Source organism: Amborella trichopoda, chromosome 2, assembly GCF_054954075.1.
Source record: "Amborella trichopoda isolate Santa Cruz 75 chromosome 2, AtrichopodaSantaCruz75HAP2 v2.0, whole genome shotgun sequence".
NCBI classification, from domain to species: domain Eukaryota; kingdom Viridiplantae; phylum Streptophyta; class Magnoliopsida; order Amborellales; family Amborellaceae; genus Amborella; species Amborella trichopoda.
This window is the reverse complement of record NC_142337.1, coordinates 2,094,190-2,112,457: the sequence shown is the minus strand read 5'-3', so window position 1 is coordinate 2,112,457 and position 18,268 is coordinate 2,094,190. Positions and strand designations below refer to the sequence as shown.

At 34.8% G+C, this 18,268-nt stretch overlaps 1 protein-coding gene across 5 annotated transcripts in view; it reads left to right on the top strand.

Moving 5' to 3' along the window:
- Positions 1-2,698: 2,698 nt before the first annotated feature.
- LOC18427215 (putative ALA-interacting subunit 2) overlaps positions 2,699-18,268 on the top strand; it is a 32,227-nt gene continuing 16,657 nt past the window's right edge. For 2 of the 5 annotated variants that reach the window (XR_002279799.2, XM_020663004.2), the window contains exons 1-9: positions 2,699-2,940; positions 3,067-3,184; positions 4,420-4,478; positions 4,592-4,666; positions 4,763-4,879; positions 5,224-5,294; positions 7,505-7,802; positions 8,425-8,714; positions 8,856-8,925. Coding sequence is in view for 4 of the 5 variants with exons in the window: in XM_020663004.2 (XP_020518663.2) it covers positions 2,875-2,940; positions 3,067-3,184; positions 4,420-4,478; positions 4,592-4,666; positions 4,763-4,879; positions 5,224-5,294; positions 7,505-7,802; positions 8,425-8,714; positions 8,856-8,910 (1,149 nt within the window). In the remaining variant the exon portion in view is untranslated. Of the gene's footprint in view, positions 2,941-3,066; positions 3,185-4,419; positions 4,479-4,591; positions 4,667-4,762; positions 4,880-5,223; positions 5,295-7,504; positions 7,803-8,424; positions 8,719-8,855; positions 9,129-16,300; positions 16,514-18,268 lie in introns of those variants that run through there. The other 3 variants (XM_011622469.3, XM_006836269.4, XM_088857340.1) reach the window with 3 other exon arrangements.

Below are 18,268 nucleotides of genomic sequence, written 5' to 3'. Positions count from 1 at the left end.
GAGTATGAGTGATTGTGACATCCATGTACCAAAAATAAATAATATCTTTGTAGATAATCCCTTTTTCAAAATTTGAAGTTCACGGAACATCATATTTTAAAATTCAAAGAATTTTTGAAAACCTTTTCGTATCACCAAGCTTGTGCACTTGGTGCATCAAAAAGAGCATTTCGGATTTAAAATCCAAAGTACTAGTGTACTTGTTGCATCCATAGAGTTTTCCAAATCCAAAGTACTCTCTGGAGTTGTTTTTGGGCCTACACCAAGCCCGTTTGCTTGCTGTGTCCAAGGAGTACTTCGTATTTTCAAAATCAAGTCCTTAGGAACTTTTTTTGGCCTTGCATCAAGGTGAGAGAGAGATTTTTGTTAAACTAGGAGAGAGATAGGTCTACCTCTGAGAGGGAGAGACTTTTCACCATTGGCCTTCATCTCTGTCGATCAAGAGAGAGCGAGAGAGAAAGAGTGAGTGTGTGTGGGGTGGTCGGACCCGGACCAGGACCTTGACCTTGATCTTGACCCAAAAATATACTATAAGATTTAAACATGGAGTTAGACCTAGACCCAACTGGGTTTAGAATCCTCAGACCTGGACTCTGGCCCTTAAGTATAATGAAGGACCTGGACCCAGATCTGGCTCAAAAATCAAAATATTTATATATTTATTATATGAAGGGTGTGGTATTTATAAAGTTGTAACCTTAAACAATCCAATTAAAGCCCACCTCCAAATTTTATCATGCAATTTGGTGTTAAAAATTCTTAAGGATTATTTGAAAATCTATTGTCATATCTAAACATAAAATTTTAAACTTTAAAAATGGTTAAAATCAAGTAGATCTATGAAAAACTTGAAAATTGATAGTCTAGATAATGTGTTGCAATGTACTATTTATGGGAGTAAAAATCTATTTTTTTTTTTTTTTGATATTCATACATCTCGATGTCGAGATGATCAATTAGAGGGTTTTTCAACATTAAAACAACCTCTTCCAATGGATTTTTGAAATACATTTGTAATTCTACATTTCAAGGTTGCAACCTCATATACACTTTTTTTTAATTTAAATATTCTAATTATAAATATAAATATAAATAATTATATTTATTTAAATATTATTTAAATATCATAACTATTCAGGTTGGGTTTGGGTTAGGTCTACATGAACCTGGTTCTGGATCCTGACCCAAATACTATTTCAGTCCAAGATTTGAACCCGCCCCATGTCCAAATTTTTGACTAATATTAAAAAAATATATATTTGGATTCGGGTCGGGTCTATCAAAGGGATATCGGGTGGGTCGGGATCCATTGCCACCCAACTAGTGATGATATGAGAGAGAGAGAGAGAGCTTAGTATCAAGTGGTGGAGCGTTGAGTGTTGACCAGCGTTTTAAAAAACGCCGAGTCGTACCGGACTCGCCCGGTTCGACTCGGAAATAGTGAAAAAGGAACCGGATCGCCCGAAAATCGGAAATCGTCCGGTTCTAGAGAGAACCGGACGACTCTGTACAGTGAATCGCCGATTCACTGTACGGAATCGGCGAGTCCGAACAGTTAATCGGCGATTCCGTACGGATTTTTTTTTTTTTTTTTTTTTTTTTTTTTTTTTTTTTTTTTTTTTTTTTTTTTTTTTTTTTTTTTTTTTTTTATGGTTTTGGTAATCCATGATAGATTTTTTTTGTAATCCATGATCGAATTTTTTGGTTTTTTGTAACCCATAATAGAATTTTTTGTAATCCATGATCGAAATGTTTGTTTTCTTTTCTTGTAATCCATGATCGATTTTTTTGTTTTTTTTTTTTTTTTTGTAACCCATGATAGAATTTTTTGTAATCCATGATCGAATGTTTTGTAATATATGATCGAAATGTTTGTTTTTTTTTTGTAATCCATGATTGAAATGTTTGTTTGTTTTTTTTTAATCCATGATTGAATTTTTTGTTTTTTGCTTTTTTTGTAACCCATGATAGAGTTTTTTGTAATCCATGATTGAATTTTTTGTAATCCATGATCGAACTATTTTTTTCTTTTTTTGTAATCCACGATTGAATTTTTTGTTTTTTTTGTTTGTTTTTTTTTGTAATCCATGATCGAATTTTATGTAATCCATGATCGAATTTTATGTAATCCATGATTGAATTTTTTGAAAATTTGTGATTTTTTTTGTTTAATCCATGATCGAATTTTTTTTTGTAATCCATGATAGAATTTTTTGAAAATTTGTGATTTTTTTTTTAATCGATGATAGATTTTTTTGAAAAATTGTTTTTTTTTTTTTTTAATCCATATTATTCAAAGAGAAAACGAGAGAGATGATGATTCTGAGGCCACCCTATCCCAGCCATATTATTCACATATTGAGTCCCAACAGCAACAGTGTAGGGATGAGCACGAAATACTGTAAATTAAATGCTGAATGGCGGTTCATGCAGGGAAAGAACATATCAATATTCGCATATTCATTCAAAAACATGAAAATTCTTAATGGAGTACCCTCATTTTTTATTGAATTCCTAAAAACTAATATTTATAATGAATTTTAATAATTTTTTCGGATTTTTTTGAAGCTTTATTCTGACCGATTCACCCGATTTCGATCCGGATCGCCGATTCGCCGATCCGGATCGCCGATTCGCCGATCCGGATCTGTTTTTAAAAAACCCCATCCGGGTCACCGATCCGGTTTTTAAACCATTGGTGTTGACGCATCCAAGAGAGAGAGTGTGTGTGTTTGAGTTCTGTTGACATTCGCTAATTTCACCCGTTGTGATGAAATTTGGTTGAATCCTTCTCGTCTTCAAGATATGACGTCCATGTAAGCAAGGAGAGTTGATGGAAAACACCCAAATTCTGTGCAATGCCAAGGGGAATTGATGAAATCTAGGGTTTGTATGGGATGGTTGCAGCGGAGGCCAGTTTACCAAGATCAGGTCCTAAAGGTACTCATGTCTCTTTCTCGTGGATTTTTTCGATTAAAAACCCTGGCTTTATTCAATTTATGCGATCAATAGGTGACATCTCTCTCTCTCTCTCTCTCTCTCTCTCTCTTCGTTTTCTGATTGCAGGAATTACATGTAGAAGATAGGAGTTCCATTTTGGGTTCTATGGATAACGACGAGGCTAGTACATCTGGATCAAATTTAGAAATTCACTCTGGGTTTCGCAATACATTGCATTCTAGTGGTAACTCTCTCTCTCTCTCTCTCTCTCTCTCTCATTTTTAGTGCATAATTATTGTTTGTTTTTATGCCCAAATTTGTTGTACTGCAATTCTTCTCGTCTCTCTGTTTTTTTCTTTTCTTTTCTTTTTGAAGAGCAATTCTCCTCTTTCTCTGTTAATCTTTGGGTTACGCAACCTATTTTTTGAATTAATTTGCTGGTGAATTTGAAGATAAGGTGATTGAATTATTCTGCAACATTCATTGATTCATTTATACAGCAGAAATGATTTTTTGGAATTGGTTTAAGTGGTGGCGATGAATTTTTGGAATTGGTTTAAGCGGTGGTGATGAATTTTCGTAATTGGTTATGGAGCTGATAGTTTTATGGAGCTGATAGTTTTAGAAAAATTAAGATAACTCTAGACAAAGAAAATTGGAACGCGATTTTAATAGAGAATTGCCTGTTGACCTAGCCGGAAAATCAATTAAAAAAATGCAAGATGGTTTTGGCCTTCTTCTTTGAAAGAAAAAATACAAAATAAAAATTCAAGTTTGAATTTTTCCTGAAACCTCATGAAATTTATAGATGAATATCTTTACTCAAAAACAAAATGTATTGATGAACAACCCAGTTTGGCTAGTTATTGATTTATTATACATATAGGTTAGTTATTGATTTCAACACTCTGACCAAGGGTTTCTAACAATAGAAGAGCTAGTTGGCAAGCATACGAGCTCATTGATTTCCCATTGATTGCTGTTTGATTATTTTCACGACCATCTAACCAGAATAACCTATGAGTTTTGTTTCAAGGTGTTCTCTCCATTTTTATTTCTGATGATTTTGGACTATTTGTCCATTGTCTGTTCTCTGAGGTTTATTGCTTTTGCTTATGTATGTGGTTAAAGATTTTTATTATGGACATCGTGTACTAGATTATCATGCTTATTAATTCATTATTCATTTCTGATGCTTGCGAAAATTGTGGAGATTGCATTTCATTTACTAGTATTGATACATCTCATTTATCTACAAACTGTAAGATAGGAAAGACATAAAATTCCCTCAAAGGTAATACAATACAAACACTTTTTGAAGAATTGCTATGGTTTGACATTACCACTTTGTGACATTTCTTACTGTGGAAGTGTGTTTTATATCAAATTTCGCATTAAAACACTCCTGTTACTTTGGGATGTTCTTATTGAGATTTACTTGTATTATGCCAATAACCTTATTATGCATGGCTTTTGTAGTCTACGGGTTCACCCAGCAGAACCTTCCAGCATGTAAGCCTGTATTGACACCAGGATGGGTGAGTTATGTCGTTTTATGTAATTTTTTATTTCTCATCTATGCTATGGTGGATAAGAATTATATATGGCTTGTCATTTTTCAATCAAAAAGTTATGGCTTGCTGTTTTCCAGGTTATCACTATGTTCTTGTCTGTTGGATTCATCTGCATTCCTATTGGAGTTGCTGCTCTCCTGGCCTCTCAAAGTGTATATAATCTTTTTTTTTTCTTTATCACCGCAGAATTCATTTGCAACTAGGCTCAATGTTGTTTTGGGGATGCTAATTGTTAACTTAATATTCAGGTTGTGGAGATTGTAGACCGTTATGATACAGAATGTATACCTGAGGTGTTCAGAGACAACAAAGTGGCATATATCAAAGATGACTCTATTTCTAAGAACTGTACTCGAATTTTGAAGGTGATTCTTTTTCTTTCCTGGTGCAAATTATTTTAATAACAGTAATTCATTAAGGCTCAAGTAGCCAAAGTAAATTCTGAACCAAATATCCGAACTAGTTCACAAGTTGGGTTCATAGCACGCGGTGTGAAGCATGGACCAGGCTACAGGCTAGGTTCTTTTAGTAGCATGTGATGATTACCGAAACATGTTTATCATTAAATACCTGAACCTTTTTATGGATGTTTAAGAGTGGATTCTTTCTTCATGAGTTTTGTGTAATACACACACACACACACACACACACACAAACGTGGGCATACCTAATTAAAAACCCCCAGAGAGGCTTACTTTGTTTTGTGCAGGTTCCCAGCTACATGAAAGCTCCAATTTATGTCTATTATCAGCTTGATAGCTTCTATCAGAACCATCGGAGGTATGTGATCTCTTTTTGGTGTGCCATTATAGGTTTTCTGACTGCTTAGCTACTGAAATTTAGTATTCAGATGTAGCTTCAGCTTTCTGATTTATCTGGATTCTTTTAGAGATCTTTATATTTATCATAGAACCGCGTAATCTGTCCATGGATGCTGATTGGGAAGATCTGCAGATATGGTCCTTTTATCATACTGCTTTTTTTCTAATTGAAAAGGAATGGGATGTCCACTTTGCTTTGGGAAGCTAGTTCCATACGTCCATGAACAGACGTAGTTTTTCCTTTCCTCATTTTCAAGCGTCGAATTACTGGTTAGACTTGTAAGTTTTGTTGATATAAACCTGTATCAATTGAGACACTTTAGAACTTCTTTTTTGTTAAGCAATATGTTTCACCTGGACATTATTAAGGAGAGGCCTTGGGGAGTTTGTGAGAAGGGGATCCAATGGACTGAGATTGTGGGGAATGGGGAATAATTGGAGATAAGGGAAGTTTGAGGAAAGAACAATTCTTTCAAGTTAATTTGAGGCATGGGAAGCAACTAGTAAAGTTGGCTACTTTTAAAGAGAGGTATTGGGATCAGAATGGAGACGATTATCGTAAGAATTGTTTTACAGATAAGCTTATCTCAATGAGAAAGAATAAGCATCTAGAAAAAACAACAATCGAGTGTGTTTTGGCGGCAAAAAACCCAAGTTTTTGAAGTACTTAATGATAAGATATGGTAAGGGAGGAAAATAAAGCAAGAAATAGCGAGCTTATGATAGGTTTTATGCAGAGAAATTTTTTCTATACATTCTTTTCTTTTATGGACCATGGCAGGTCATAGCTGTTTGCTTGGTACACCTGTCAAGTGTTTATATTAGTCCAATTGAGGCACCTTGGAAGTTCCTTTTTTGTTTGGTACTGTTGCACGGGGACATTAAGGACAGGAATTGGGAGTTTGTGTAAATAGTTTAGCGCCCACCGTGGGGCTCGTCGAGCTTAGGTTAAGTATGAGATTCGGTCAAAATTATATTGTGATCATCTCTGGAAAGTCCCTGGTTTGCCACCCAGAGGCATATCAGAAAGCTTTAGACGGAATAGGAAGCACCACAACTCACTGCAGACCCTTCCAAGGTCTGGAAGTGAACTGTGCCGACGGGTGTGGTGCAGACTCTCTCAGACTAGTGCCACAGTACCCGGCGCATACAGCACAGACCCTCGGAATCTCTCTGAGTCCTGATCTAAGTTGTTGTGCCCTCTGTTTCGCCATTTTTGCTCTCAGTTAGTCTTGATTGCTCTCATTTAGCCTTGATTGCTCCCTCCAAATTGAGACAACAAGAGCTTATATAAGAGCTAGGAGAACTCAGCTGAAGAGGTGGAGGGAAAGATAGAGAACGGAGGAAGTGTATTGTGAGAGATAAATAGAGAGTATTACACTGAGAATGTACTACTAGAGTTCAAGAGAAAAACGTTCAATTAGGAGGAGAAGGTATGCGGCGATATGCCCGCAATCTGCCTTTTTTTTTTTTTTTTTCTTTTTTTTACCCCTCCCTATGATTCTATTTTCTTCGCTTCCTATCAGTTTAATTGATTTATAAAGGTGTTCCATTGTAATGGTGAGTTGGATGGTAATGAACTGGGTGTCTACTGGTTCCTTGTCTAATAGAAAAAATGATGAACTTCGAGTGTTCGACATGTGGTTTCTTTCTTTAAATTGCTTTAAAGTGAAGTCCACATTTTTTTTAGCAGAAGTTACCTAAGTACATATTTCCAGCAGATAACAATGGACAACCTGTCTGAAATTTACTTAATTCTTTTTGTTTTTTGGGCATATTGTTATTTATTCTTAATATCTTTGAAAACCTTTCAACATATTTTTTCCACAAAACTACTACATTTTAAAAATCTCGCAAAACTGTACCATAATCAAATGGCGTATGGTACAAAGTCAGTAGGTGTCTCCATCATCCATTCCTGATGATAATTGAGGCAACTGTGCTTGGGTGGTATCATGGTGGAGTCCCTACAATTTAATCTCTATCGGTCACTAGCAATGGATTATGTATACCTCGATGGAGTACTTACAACATACTTCATTGGATTATGGTACATATTCCCATTTTCTCTTGTTTTTGTTCGTGGTGCACCAACTGGCTATGTAATACTATGTTTTATTTTCACAAGTAAACTTAATTCTACTTGAAAACATTTTAAATCTTGTGCAGGTATGTTAAAAGCAGAAGTGACCGCCAGCTTTTGTATGGGTTGAAATACACGGACACTGCATCATGCAAACCTGAAGAGACCGGCAATGGACTACCCATCGTCCCATGTGGTTTGGTCGCCTGGAGCTTGTTTAATGACACCTACAATTTTGTTCATGAGTCAGTAGAACTAAAGGTGAACCGGAAAAATATAGCTTGGAAGAGCGACCGAGAACACAAGTTTGGGAAGGATGTTTACCCCTTCAATTTTCAGAATGGATCCTTAATTGGTGGAGCAAAACTTGACCCCCAAATTCCTGTAACTGTCCCTTCTTGATATCCTTACAAGTTGTACGAAGTTCATGTTGAGTGGTTCAATAATTAAGAAAAAAAAATCATCATTGAATGATAACTCTTTTATCAGGAAAATGAGAATTCAAATGAAGGCAAGCATTTGATAGCTAGTGCTGTGTCAGAAATGCTCCATTTGGGTTAATGTTGAAATGGCACTACCTGATAAATGCCAATTTGTAGCCTAAATGTCCATCACATCTTGCCAAAATTGTTCCACCACTAAACACCTACCAAAAACGGGAATGTTCTCTTAGTTTACAGATTATGCACATTACAGAATGTTATAGCATATCCGCTCAGGAAACGCGTGTATTTGAATGAACCTGGACCCACTAGAACATTACTACTTAAATGGACAGAATGGAATGAACTTGGACCTGCTAGAACGTGACATAATGGAAGTGGTAGGTCCAATTCGTTGTCCAGCAGTCATGATGGAACTGATTGGATTGCACTGAGACTTATGACCACTGCTTCTCTATGATCATATGGATCATATTATATTTTTCGACATTTCAGAGAATCTTACATTCAGAGAAAGACCTGACCCCATTCTCTTCATTTCTTTGATCTATTTTTCTATGCAGCTAAGTGAGCAAGAGGATCTCATGGTGTGGATGCGCACTGCTGCACTGCCCAGCTTTCGAAAGTTGTATGGAGTGATAGAGATTGATCTAGATGCAGATGAGATTCTCACAGTTTTTCTCTCTAACAATTACAACACTTACAGTTTTGGGGGGAAGAAGAGGTTGGTCCTCTCGACGAAGAGCTGGTTGGGCGGGAAGAATAACTTTCTTGGGGTGGCCTGTCTTGCTGTTGGGTCTTCCTGTATCTTCATGGCCTTGCTATTCGTACTTCTCCATGTCAGAAACCCAAGGTAGAAACAGTGAGATCAACTAGGCACCTCTCTCCCTCTCTCTCTCTCTCTTGCAGTAAAAGCTCCTCTTTCATCTTTGTTTAGTTAAGCATCTCTGCAAGATTTTATGTTTATGGGTTTTGCTTATTTTTCCTTTGGCAGGACTTTTGGTGATCCGACCTACTTAACCTTGGACAGGAAAAGCAATTTTGCCTAGGGACTGAGTGGCCCTGTAAGTATATAGTGATTGATTGTGATTCTTTAGGATCATTCAGTAATAGCTTTTTTGTAGCAGTTCTATCTCTCTCTCAGAAAACTTGTATTGTCCTAACTCCAACTATCAAGTTATAGTTGATGGGTCTCTCAAGACTGGGAAACCTAGACAAAATTGAACATCTACAATAGTTTTATGTAACATTCAAGAAGCCCGACTAACATCAGAATTCCACTCATACTCACATGCACACGCACACATGCACGCACACCCACACGCACAATTAAAATAATTAAAGCATATCAAGAGCTCAAATAATTAGAGCATTTGATATAATAGGAAGAGGGAATCCGAAAGGAGATCTAGTTTGTGTGAGCATTGGGACTGCTATCCTTTATATTTATGGATCAAGGACTTATTTTATATAGATCGCGGTCCCTGGGTATTTGGGATTGGGATTGCATGAAAAGTCAGAAAGTGGTCGTTGCAAAATGGGATGCAAATCTTTAATTATTAATGGTAAGAAAGAAATAAAGGGGGGGATTTAGATCCCATGAGCGTTGGGATCGTGATCCTTTATATATGGGATCTGGCTCCAAGCTAGATATGTTGTACTCATCTTGATCCTGGACTATCGAAACTTTTGGGGTCTATGTTGATCTGACAATCCCGTCCACGATTCTGGAGTCATTCTTGTTTTGGTTCCCGGTAACTTTGAGTCGAACCAAACAATGAATTACTAGGGTTGAGAATGGGTAGGATTAGGTTCGGATCCATTGGGATCTAGATTCGGATCCAAAAAGTAGATATTGGATCTGGACTATATCGGATCCATAATATTTGGACTTGGATTAAGATCCGAACCTGATTCAATCTGAGATTAGGTGAATCTTCAAAAAATATCAAAAAATATTATACATGAAATAAATTGATCAAAATACTCTCGAAATGTTTTGGGGGTATTTTGGTCATTTTATTTTCATGATTAATTTTTTTATATTTTTATTAAGTGCGCCTTGATGAGAAGAACACATATTTAAAATTACAAGTGATTTGGATATGTAGAAAAATAAATAAAATTCAAGCATTACTTGGCATCAGCGATTGTCAGATCGGTCCAGATTCAATCTAAGCCGTTGGGCTTATATGTTCATATGAGCTAGTGGGTTAATCCCATACTTTTCCACACACACACACATACACACACACACACACACACACACACACACACACACACACACACACACACACACACACACACATATATATATATATATATATATATATATATATATATATATATATATATATATATATATATATATATATATATATATATATAACTAACTGTATAAAACAAATCTTACAGAAAAAACATGAATAAGCACTTACAGCTTACAGAGACAATAATTGGAGAATAACTTCCAGTGGTGAGGACAGTATGATGGGAGTGTATGGAAGTTACAGTCACACATTTAAACAGATGAATATAAGATAAGAGGATAAGAGAGAACCTGGTTTTGGTGTATCAAAGGATAGGGAAAAACCTGGGTAGCATGAGATAGGTTCTAGCTGTGAGGTCAGGACAGCAGCTGTGGAGCAATAGTAGTCGTGGTCTTGAGACCAATAGAGCAGAGAGATGAAGAGAGCAGAGAGATGAAGAGAGCAAAGAGATGAATAAAGCAGAAGAGAGCGGAGAAAGAAGAAAGCTTTTCGACCTGTTGAGAATGAGGAAGGGTGTTTCCTTTTATAGGCGAAGGTTGAGGTAGCAATTACTCTAGTATTTTGTTGATAATAATGGACAACAGAAATGGATCCTGTTTCCATGAGGAGTGCTTCATAGTACTCTCTAGTTTTGACTCCATTGGTTGGATTCAGATGGTTTATCAAGTATAATGGAGCAAGTTTGATAGGGTCCATATTCGTATGGTGATCATCAATGGTAATGTCCATAAGATATGCTCTTTCAATGTATACAGACTTAGGAAAATTAGGCCTCTGGTTTGATTTGGATTGCGCTGGAGTATAAGCGGGAGTGGATGTATTAGCCTCTGGGTAGGTGATTTGGTAAATAGGAGAATTGGAAGGTGAAATGGTTGTCAAAGGCGGATTCTCACCTTCAAATGGTATTATAGTCAGAGGGCGTTTCTCATTGCGAGAAGAATTGCTACGAGAGCCCATGAGAGTAGGTGGATTGGATAGAGTAGTATTATTTTTATTAGCTGCAAAGAGCTGTAGTGCAAGTGATAGTGGTGAATCGTCGTTGACGTCAGTGTTGCCCCTTACAAAAATTCACGGGTGAGAAAATCAGGAAGAGAATTAAAAGACCCGGGAAGGTGTTCAATAGTAAAATCAAAAGCGGACAGGATAGCCTGCCAGCAAGCAAATATTTGTTTGGCAATAAGATTTTGAACATCTTTTTGCAGAATGTCTTTAGCTGCTTTGCAATCAGTTCGAATAAGAAATTTTTGATTGAGAATATCACTTTGAAATTTAGTAACACAATGGACTATGGCAAGTAATTCTTTTTTGACCATAGAATAGTTTTGTTGGGCTGGATTCCAATCTTTAGAGGTTTACCTGAGTATTTGTTCGTGAAATCTTTATGCATACATCTGATATGTAATCTAATGCAGTTTAAACTACTATTCAGTATTAAAATAGGTAATCACACACACACATCGTGGTTTGTTATCGATATCTTTGTTATTTCTTTTATCACAATAATCTTATTTTGCCTTAATTATATTCGGATATTACAAGAATTAGTTAAATATAATAGTATGCTTTTTGCTTACCTGTTATAATTCACAAGACTGTTAAAATACTGTAGATCTTGGCGCGTTTTGGTATCAAAGCCATATAGTAAACTGTTAAGAGTAAAAGTTACAATATTACTGTAGAAACCTACTTAAATTTACATCTAAGAAAGTTGGTCCGAGAGTTAAGGCAAGAGACGACTCTAGGCAAAGGCCAGGAAGAGCCGCTTAGGGGAACACGCTGGACCCGTGATCGTCCAGATTGTCATTATCCGCAACCTACATATGGCAAATTTAATTAGGAATCTTAAAGGTAATACTGCAACTCAATCTCAAACATTAAGAGTTAAAAATAAAGAGGATATTGAACATCATATCCAAAATTGGAATATTCTTAAAGTACCAATAAAAGATATTTATCAGAAAAGATCATTTAAATTCAAATTAGGTTATGCTATAAAAACAGTAGAAGAAAGTCTATCTGTAACTCAAAACCAAGAAGACTTTCAATTATTATCAAGAAAAATTATTGAAAAACATAAAGAAAATAATTATAAATATTTTCACATTGGATTAATCCAAATAGCAATTAAACCTTTAACCCGTCTAGGGTTAAACACTTCAGTGCTTGTATGCCTAAGAGATACAAGACACAATAATTTTTCAGATTCACTCCTAGACATGGTGGAATCCAGCCTATGAAGTGGACCTATATATTTTAATTGTTTTCCAAATTTTTCTGTTTCTTTAACAGACCCAAATATATTAGATATATTAACTATAAATTTAAAAACTCATGGATTCAATATGATACATGGTTATCAGAATTTAGCAATAGTATACAAAATTTATTATAAGGTAATGAATACCTTTTGTCCTAATATTATGCAAGCTGATAAAAAGGATCAAACTATATTATTTCAAACAAATATAGAAAAATCCAATACAATTATACCAAAAACAATTACTTGGTCCGATATTATTCTACCTCAATGATGGGCATTGCAACATGCAAACCAGCCCAGGGAAGTACCTAGAAATAATATTCCAAACCAAATAATAAAACATCAGAATGGAAATATTGAAATAAAATTTCAGCAACCTATAGTACAAGATGATATAAATATTAATAGGAAAAGAAATAAAAAACCATTAATACCTGCTAAAAAATCCTGTCATACTACTCCCGATGTTACCATACTTCCTTCTTTTTCAACACCTACACCATCTTCAGACTTTCAATTACAAGGAGTCAAAAGAACAGCTGATCATGTAGTCATTTCTACATATACATTTGAACCTGACATTGAGGAATTTCAAATACTTACATTACAAATAGAAAATGATATAAAAGGAGAAATAAATATTAATAATGAATATGATACATATATAACAACATATTTAGCTGCTAAATTAGAACGAAAAAAGAGAAAGATCGATATTAATTAACTCAAAAAAGATTATATTTCTCCAGAAAATCAAGGTATTAGGGAATGATATCTTCAAACCTTCCAACCTAGGTTAATAGAATTATTCCATCAAAAATATAATAAATTTTTGAAAAAAGAAAGAGAATTAAAAGGATTTTTTATATGGTTACAAGAAATATGTACTCAATATAAAATAAACATTCATTCATTTAATACTCTTCAAACCATAGAAGAAAAAACATATATTAGTACGGATGGTACAACTACTGCTAGTACACACCCTCCTGAGAAAAGTATAATACTCAAAGGTGCCATAACTCCATTAAGCAAAGGAGAACCACCACAATCTCTATATGATATTATTACAACACCATATAAAGTCTTACCTAAAGAAATAGGTAAAAAACAAGAACTAATACCGCATATAGTGGAACAAAACAATTATACTAATTTATATATGCAATCTTTAGGAAAACAAGCAGAACGTATAGAATGATTAGTTACTCCTCAATCTAAGGGAATAACTCCTTCTCTTTTTAAAGCAGTTTTGTTTAAACCACCTCCAGAACTCAATAAAAATAAATTTCATATCGGTGAAAATAATAAAACCTTAATGGATAAGTTAATAGCCAAATTAGCCCAATTAGATATTAAATGAATTCCTTCTCCCAAACTCAGTATTCCTATATCCAATATACCTGTTCCTTTACCAGAATATTTAGATAAGGGAAAATAAAAAATACCAGAGCATGAAACAATGATGCTCCAAAAAGTGGAACCAGTTATAAAGGATACCATACAAAACCAAGAATCTGCTTTTATGAATACTACACCTATTGATATAAACAGAATAGCATATGGTAAAACATGGAAACCAATCACAGCTTTACCATATTATAAAAGACCTACACCTGTTGACGTACAGCTCGAAGAAGATGCCATACAACAAGTTGTTTCGTATTCAGGAAGATCAATAGTTAATTGGACAATAGATGGTTTATCTGAATTAAAGATATTAGATGTCATGAGACATATGACAATGTTTGCTTCAGCAAACAAAATGGCAGGCAATCCATTTGAAGGTGAGAATCCGCCTTTGGCAACCCTTTCACCTTCCAATTCTCCTATTCACCAAATCACCTACCTAGAGGCTAATACATCCACTCTCGCTTATACTCCAGCGCAATCCAAATCAAACCAGAGGCCTAATTTTCCTAAGTCTGCATATATTGAAAAAGCATATCTTATGGACATTACCATTGATGATCACCATACGAATATGGACCCTATCAAACTTGCTCCATTATACTTGATAAACCATCTGAATCCAACCAATGGAGTCAAAACTAGAGAGTACTATGAAGCAATCCTCATGAAAACAGGATCCATCTCTGTTGTCCATTATTATCAATAAAATACTAGAGTAATTGCATATTCCAAAATCCAGATCAAAAAATTACTTTCTTATGATGAGTGGGGTTGCAATCCTGCTCAAGGGAAAAAAACTACACAATCCTGATTTTTCATATAAATACTACAAGTATGTCGAATACATAGAAGCATGGCATAAAATGTTTTATTATCAAAATCCAAACAATACTCATAGTTGGTATATTCAGTTCCGTTTACCCATTTTTGAAAGATTCCCCAACTGGTTTAAAAATTGGTTTTTAGTTTGGGGATCAACTACTGTAATTTTACCTTTTGCTTTCCAAAAAGTGCAGGAACAATTCGTGAGATTCAATAATAGTGATAATAATAAAGACAATCACTTATACTTTGTTGCACTATACCAACTCCCATGGATTATGAAATGGGAATACTCAATCTCTGTCAATAATACAGCCGACCATACTTATATTCCAAGACTCGGTAAAATCATCTCAGTTAAATGGTGGGACATCTTTAATATGGATCCCACAACCATAGTTCTCAAAAGAATACCTCCACAAAAACCCATATATAACCCAAGTCCAAGTGAACATAATACAACCAATACTTTATTTGACTTCCCCACATATTTAGGAAATATGCTCCAATCAAACCCAAATGCTTCCAAAGAAACCTTGGAACAACAAATGAAGGAAATCTTTCTATACGTTCAAATTTTGTATTTCTAAGCCAAGCAGTTATACTTGGAGTCCCATGTCTTACAATACTATATCCCTTATCAATTCATCAAACATGAATATCTTCGAATTATCAAAATGTACCAATACACTTTGATTTTATTCATAAACCAAAATTAAAAGAAATCAATAACGTCAAAAGTCAATCACACAATAAAGAAAAATTTCTTTGTACTTTAAAAACAAGAAATCAAATATAAATATATGAAGAACAAATACAGAATCCTTTGATCCAACAAAAGATTCAATCAATTCAACAAGAAATCGAAACTTCTATCTATAGTGAACATCCCAATGCTTTTTGGGAAAGGAAAAAATATAGTATTAGTCTACCATACGAACATAGATTTGATGAAAAACAAATACTTACTAAAGCTAGACCAATACAAATGAATACTACTTTATTAGATATGTGTAAGAAAGAAATTGCTGATCTCTAAACAAAAAAGTTAATAAGACCAAGCGCATCACGATGGAGTTGTGCAGCTTTCTATGTCAAATACTATTGCTAAATTCTGAGAACCATGTATCATATTGAATCCATGAGTTTTTAAATTTATAGTTAATATATCTAATATATTTGGGTCTGTTAAGGAAATAGATAAATTTGGAAAGCAATTAAAATATATAGGTCCACTACATAGGCTGGATTCCACCATGCCTAGGAGTGAATCTGAGAAATTATTGTGTCTTGTATCTCTTAGGCATACAAGCACTGAAGTATTTAACCCTAGACTGGTTAAAAGTTTAATTGCTATTTGGATTAATCCAATGTGCAAATATTTATAATTATTTTTTTATGTTTTTCAATAATTTTTCTTGATAATAATTGAAAGTCTTATTGGTTTTGAGTAACAGATAGATTTTTTTCTACGGTTTTTATAGCATAACCTAATTTTAATTTAAATGATCCTTTCTGATAAATATCTTTTATTGGTACTTTAGGAATATTCCAATTTTGGATATGATGTTCAATATCATTTATAATAATCTCCTCTTTATTTTTAACTCTTAATGTTTGAGATTGAGTTGCAGTACTACCTTTAAGATTTCTAATTAAATTTGCCATCTGTAGGTTGCAGATAATGACAATCTGGACGATCACGGGTCCAGCGTGTTCCCCTAAGCGGCTCTTCCTGGCCTTGGCGGGTACTTTGCTTAGACTTGTCCGTTCGTCTCTTGCCTTAACTTTCAGACCAACTTTCTTAGATGTAAATTTAAGTAGGTTTCTACAGTAATATTGTAACTTTTACTCTTAACAGTTTACTGTATGGCTTTGATACCAAAACGCGTCAAGATCTACAGTATTTTAACAGTCTTGTGAATTATAACAGGTAAGCAAAAAGCATATTATTATATTTAACTAATTCTTGTAATATCCGAATATAATTAAGGCAAAATAAGATTATTATGATAAAAGGAATAACAGAGATATCGATAACAAACCACGATGTGTGTGTGTGATTACCTATTTTAATACTGAATACAAGTTTAAACTGCATTAGATTACATATCAGATGTATGCATAAAGATTACAAACCATTTGTATAAAAGCAAACTAATTGTATAAAACAAATCTTACAGAAAAAACATGAATAAGCACTTACAGCTTACAGAGACAATAACTGGAGAATAACTTCCAGTAGTGAGGACAGTATGATGGGAGTGTATGGAAGTTACAGTCACACATTTAAATAAAAGAATATATGATAAGAGGATAAGAGAGAACCTGGTTTTGGTGTATCAAAGGATAGGGAAAAACCTGGGTAGTATGAGATAGGTTCTAGCTGTGAGGTCAGGACTGCAGCTGTGGAGTAATAGTAGTCGTGGTCTTGAGACCAATAGAGCAGAGAGATGAAGAGAGCAGAGAGATGAAGAGAGCAGAGAGATGAATAAAGCAGAAGAGAGCGGAGAAGGAAGAAAGCTCTTCGACCTGCTGAGAATGAGGAAGGGTGTTTCTTTTTATAGGCGAAGGTTGAGGTAGCTTAGCGAGGAAGGAAGAGAAGTGAAGTGACTTGATTTGACCAAAAGAGGGAAGAAGGGACATAAAACAAAAAGGAAATGACAAAAGAAAAAGAAAGATGCTTAAAGGGGCATCTTAAACAGTAATATTTTTGTCGTCTTATGTTGGCAGCACAGTGCCTAGTTTGTCGTATGTGTTGGTAGCTTTGTCGCATGTGTCGGCAGCTTTGTCGTATATGTCGGCAGCTTTGTCGTATGTGTCTGCAGCTACAGTGGAGGGTATCTTGATATAGTGGCTTGAGGTGACATGTGGTACGGAAAGCATCCTGATACAGTATATGAGGTGACATATATGAGGTGGCATGGTACTGTATAGTATCTTTATGACCTTTGGTTGAATTCATTGGGGTCTTTATCTTCTGGGTCTGTTTCTTCTTCTTCTGGGTCTGCTTCTTCTAGTGGGAAATATCTATTGTTGTGCAATGGTGAGGATTGTACGGTTTCATCTGATGAAACCGGTTTTCTTCCTGTTTCTGCAAAGATTTCCTTCATTTGTTGTTCCAAGGTTTCTTTGGAAGCATTTGGGTTTAATTGGAGCATATTTCGTAAATATGTGGGGAAGTCAAATGAAGTATTGGTTATATTATGTTCACTTAGACTTGGGTTATATATGGGTTTTTGTAGAGGTATTCTTTTGGGAACTATGGTTGAGGGATCCAAATTAAAGATGTCCCACCATTTAACTGAGATGGTTTTGCCCAGTCTTGGAATATAGATATGGTCAGCTGTATTATTGACAGAGATTGAGTATTCCCATTTCATAATCCATGGGAGTTGGTATAGTGCAACAAAGTATAAGTGATTGTCTGTATTATTATCACTATTATTGAATCTCACGAATTGTTCCTGCACTTTTTGGAAAGCAGGAGGTAAAATTGCAGTAGTTGATCCCCAAACTAAAAACCAATTTTTAAACCAGTTGGGGAATCTTTCGAAAATGGGTAAACGGAACTGAATATACCAACTATGAGTATTGTTTGGATTTTGATAATAAAACATTTTATGTCATGCTTCTATTTAT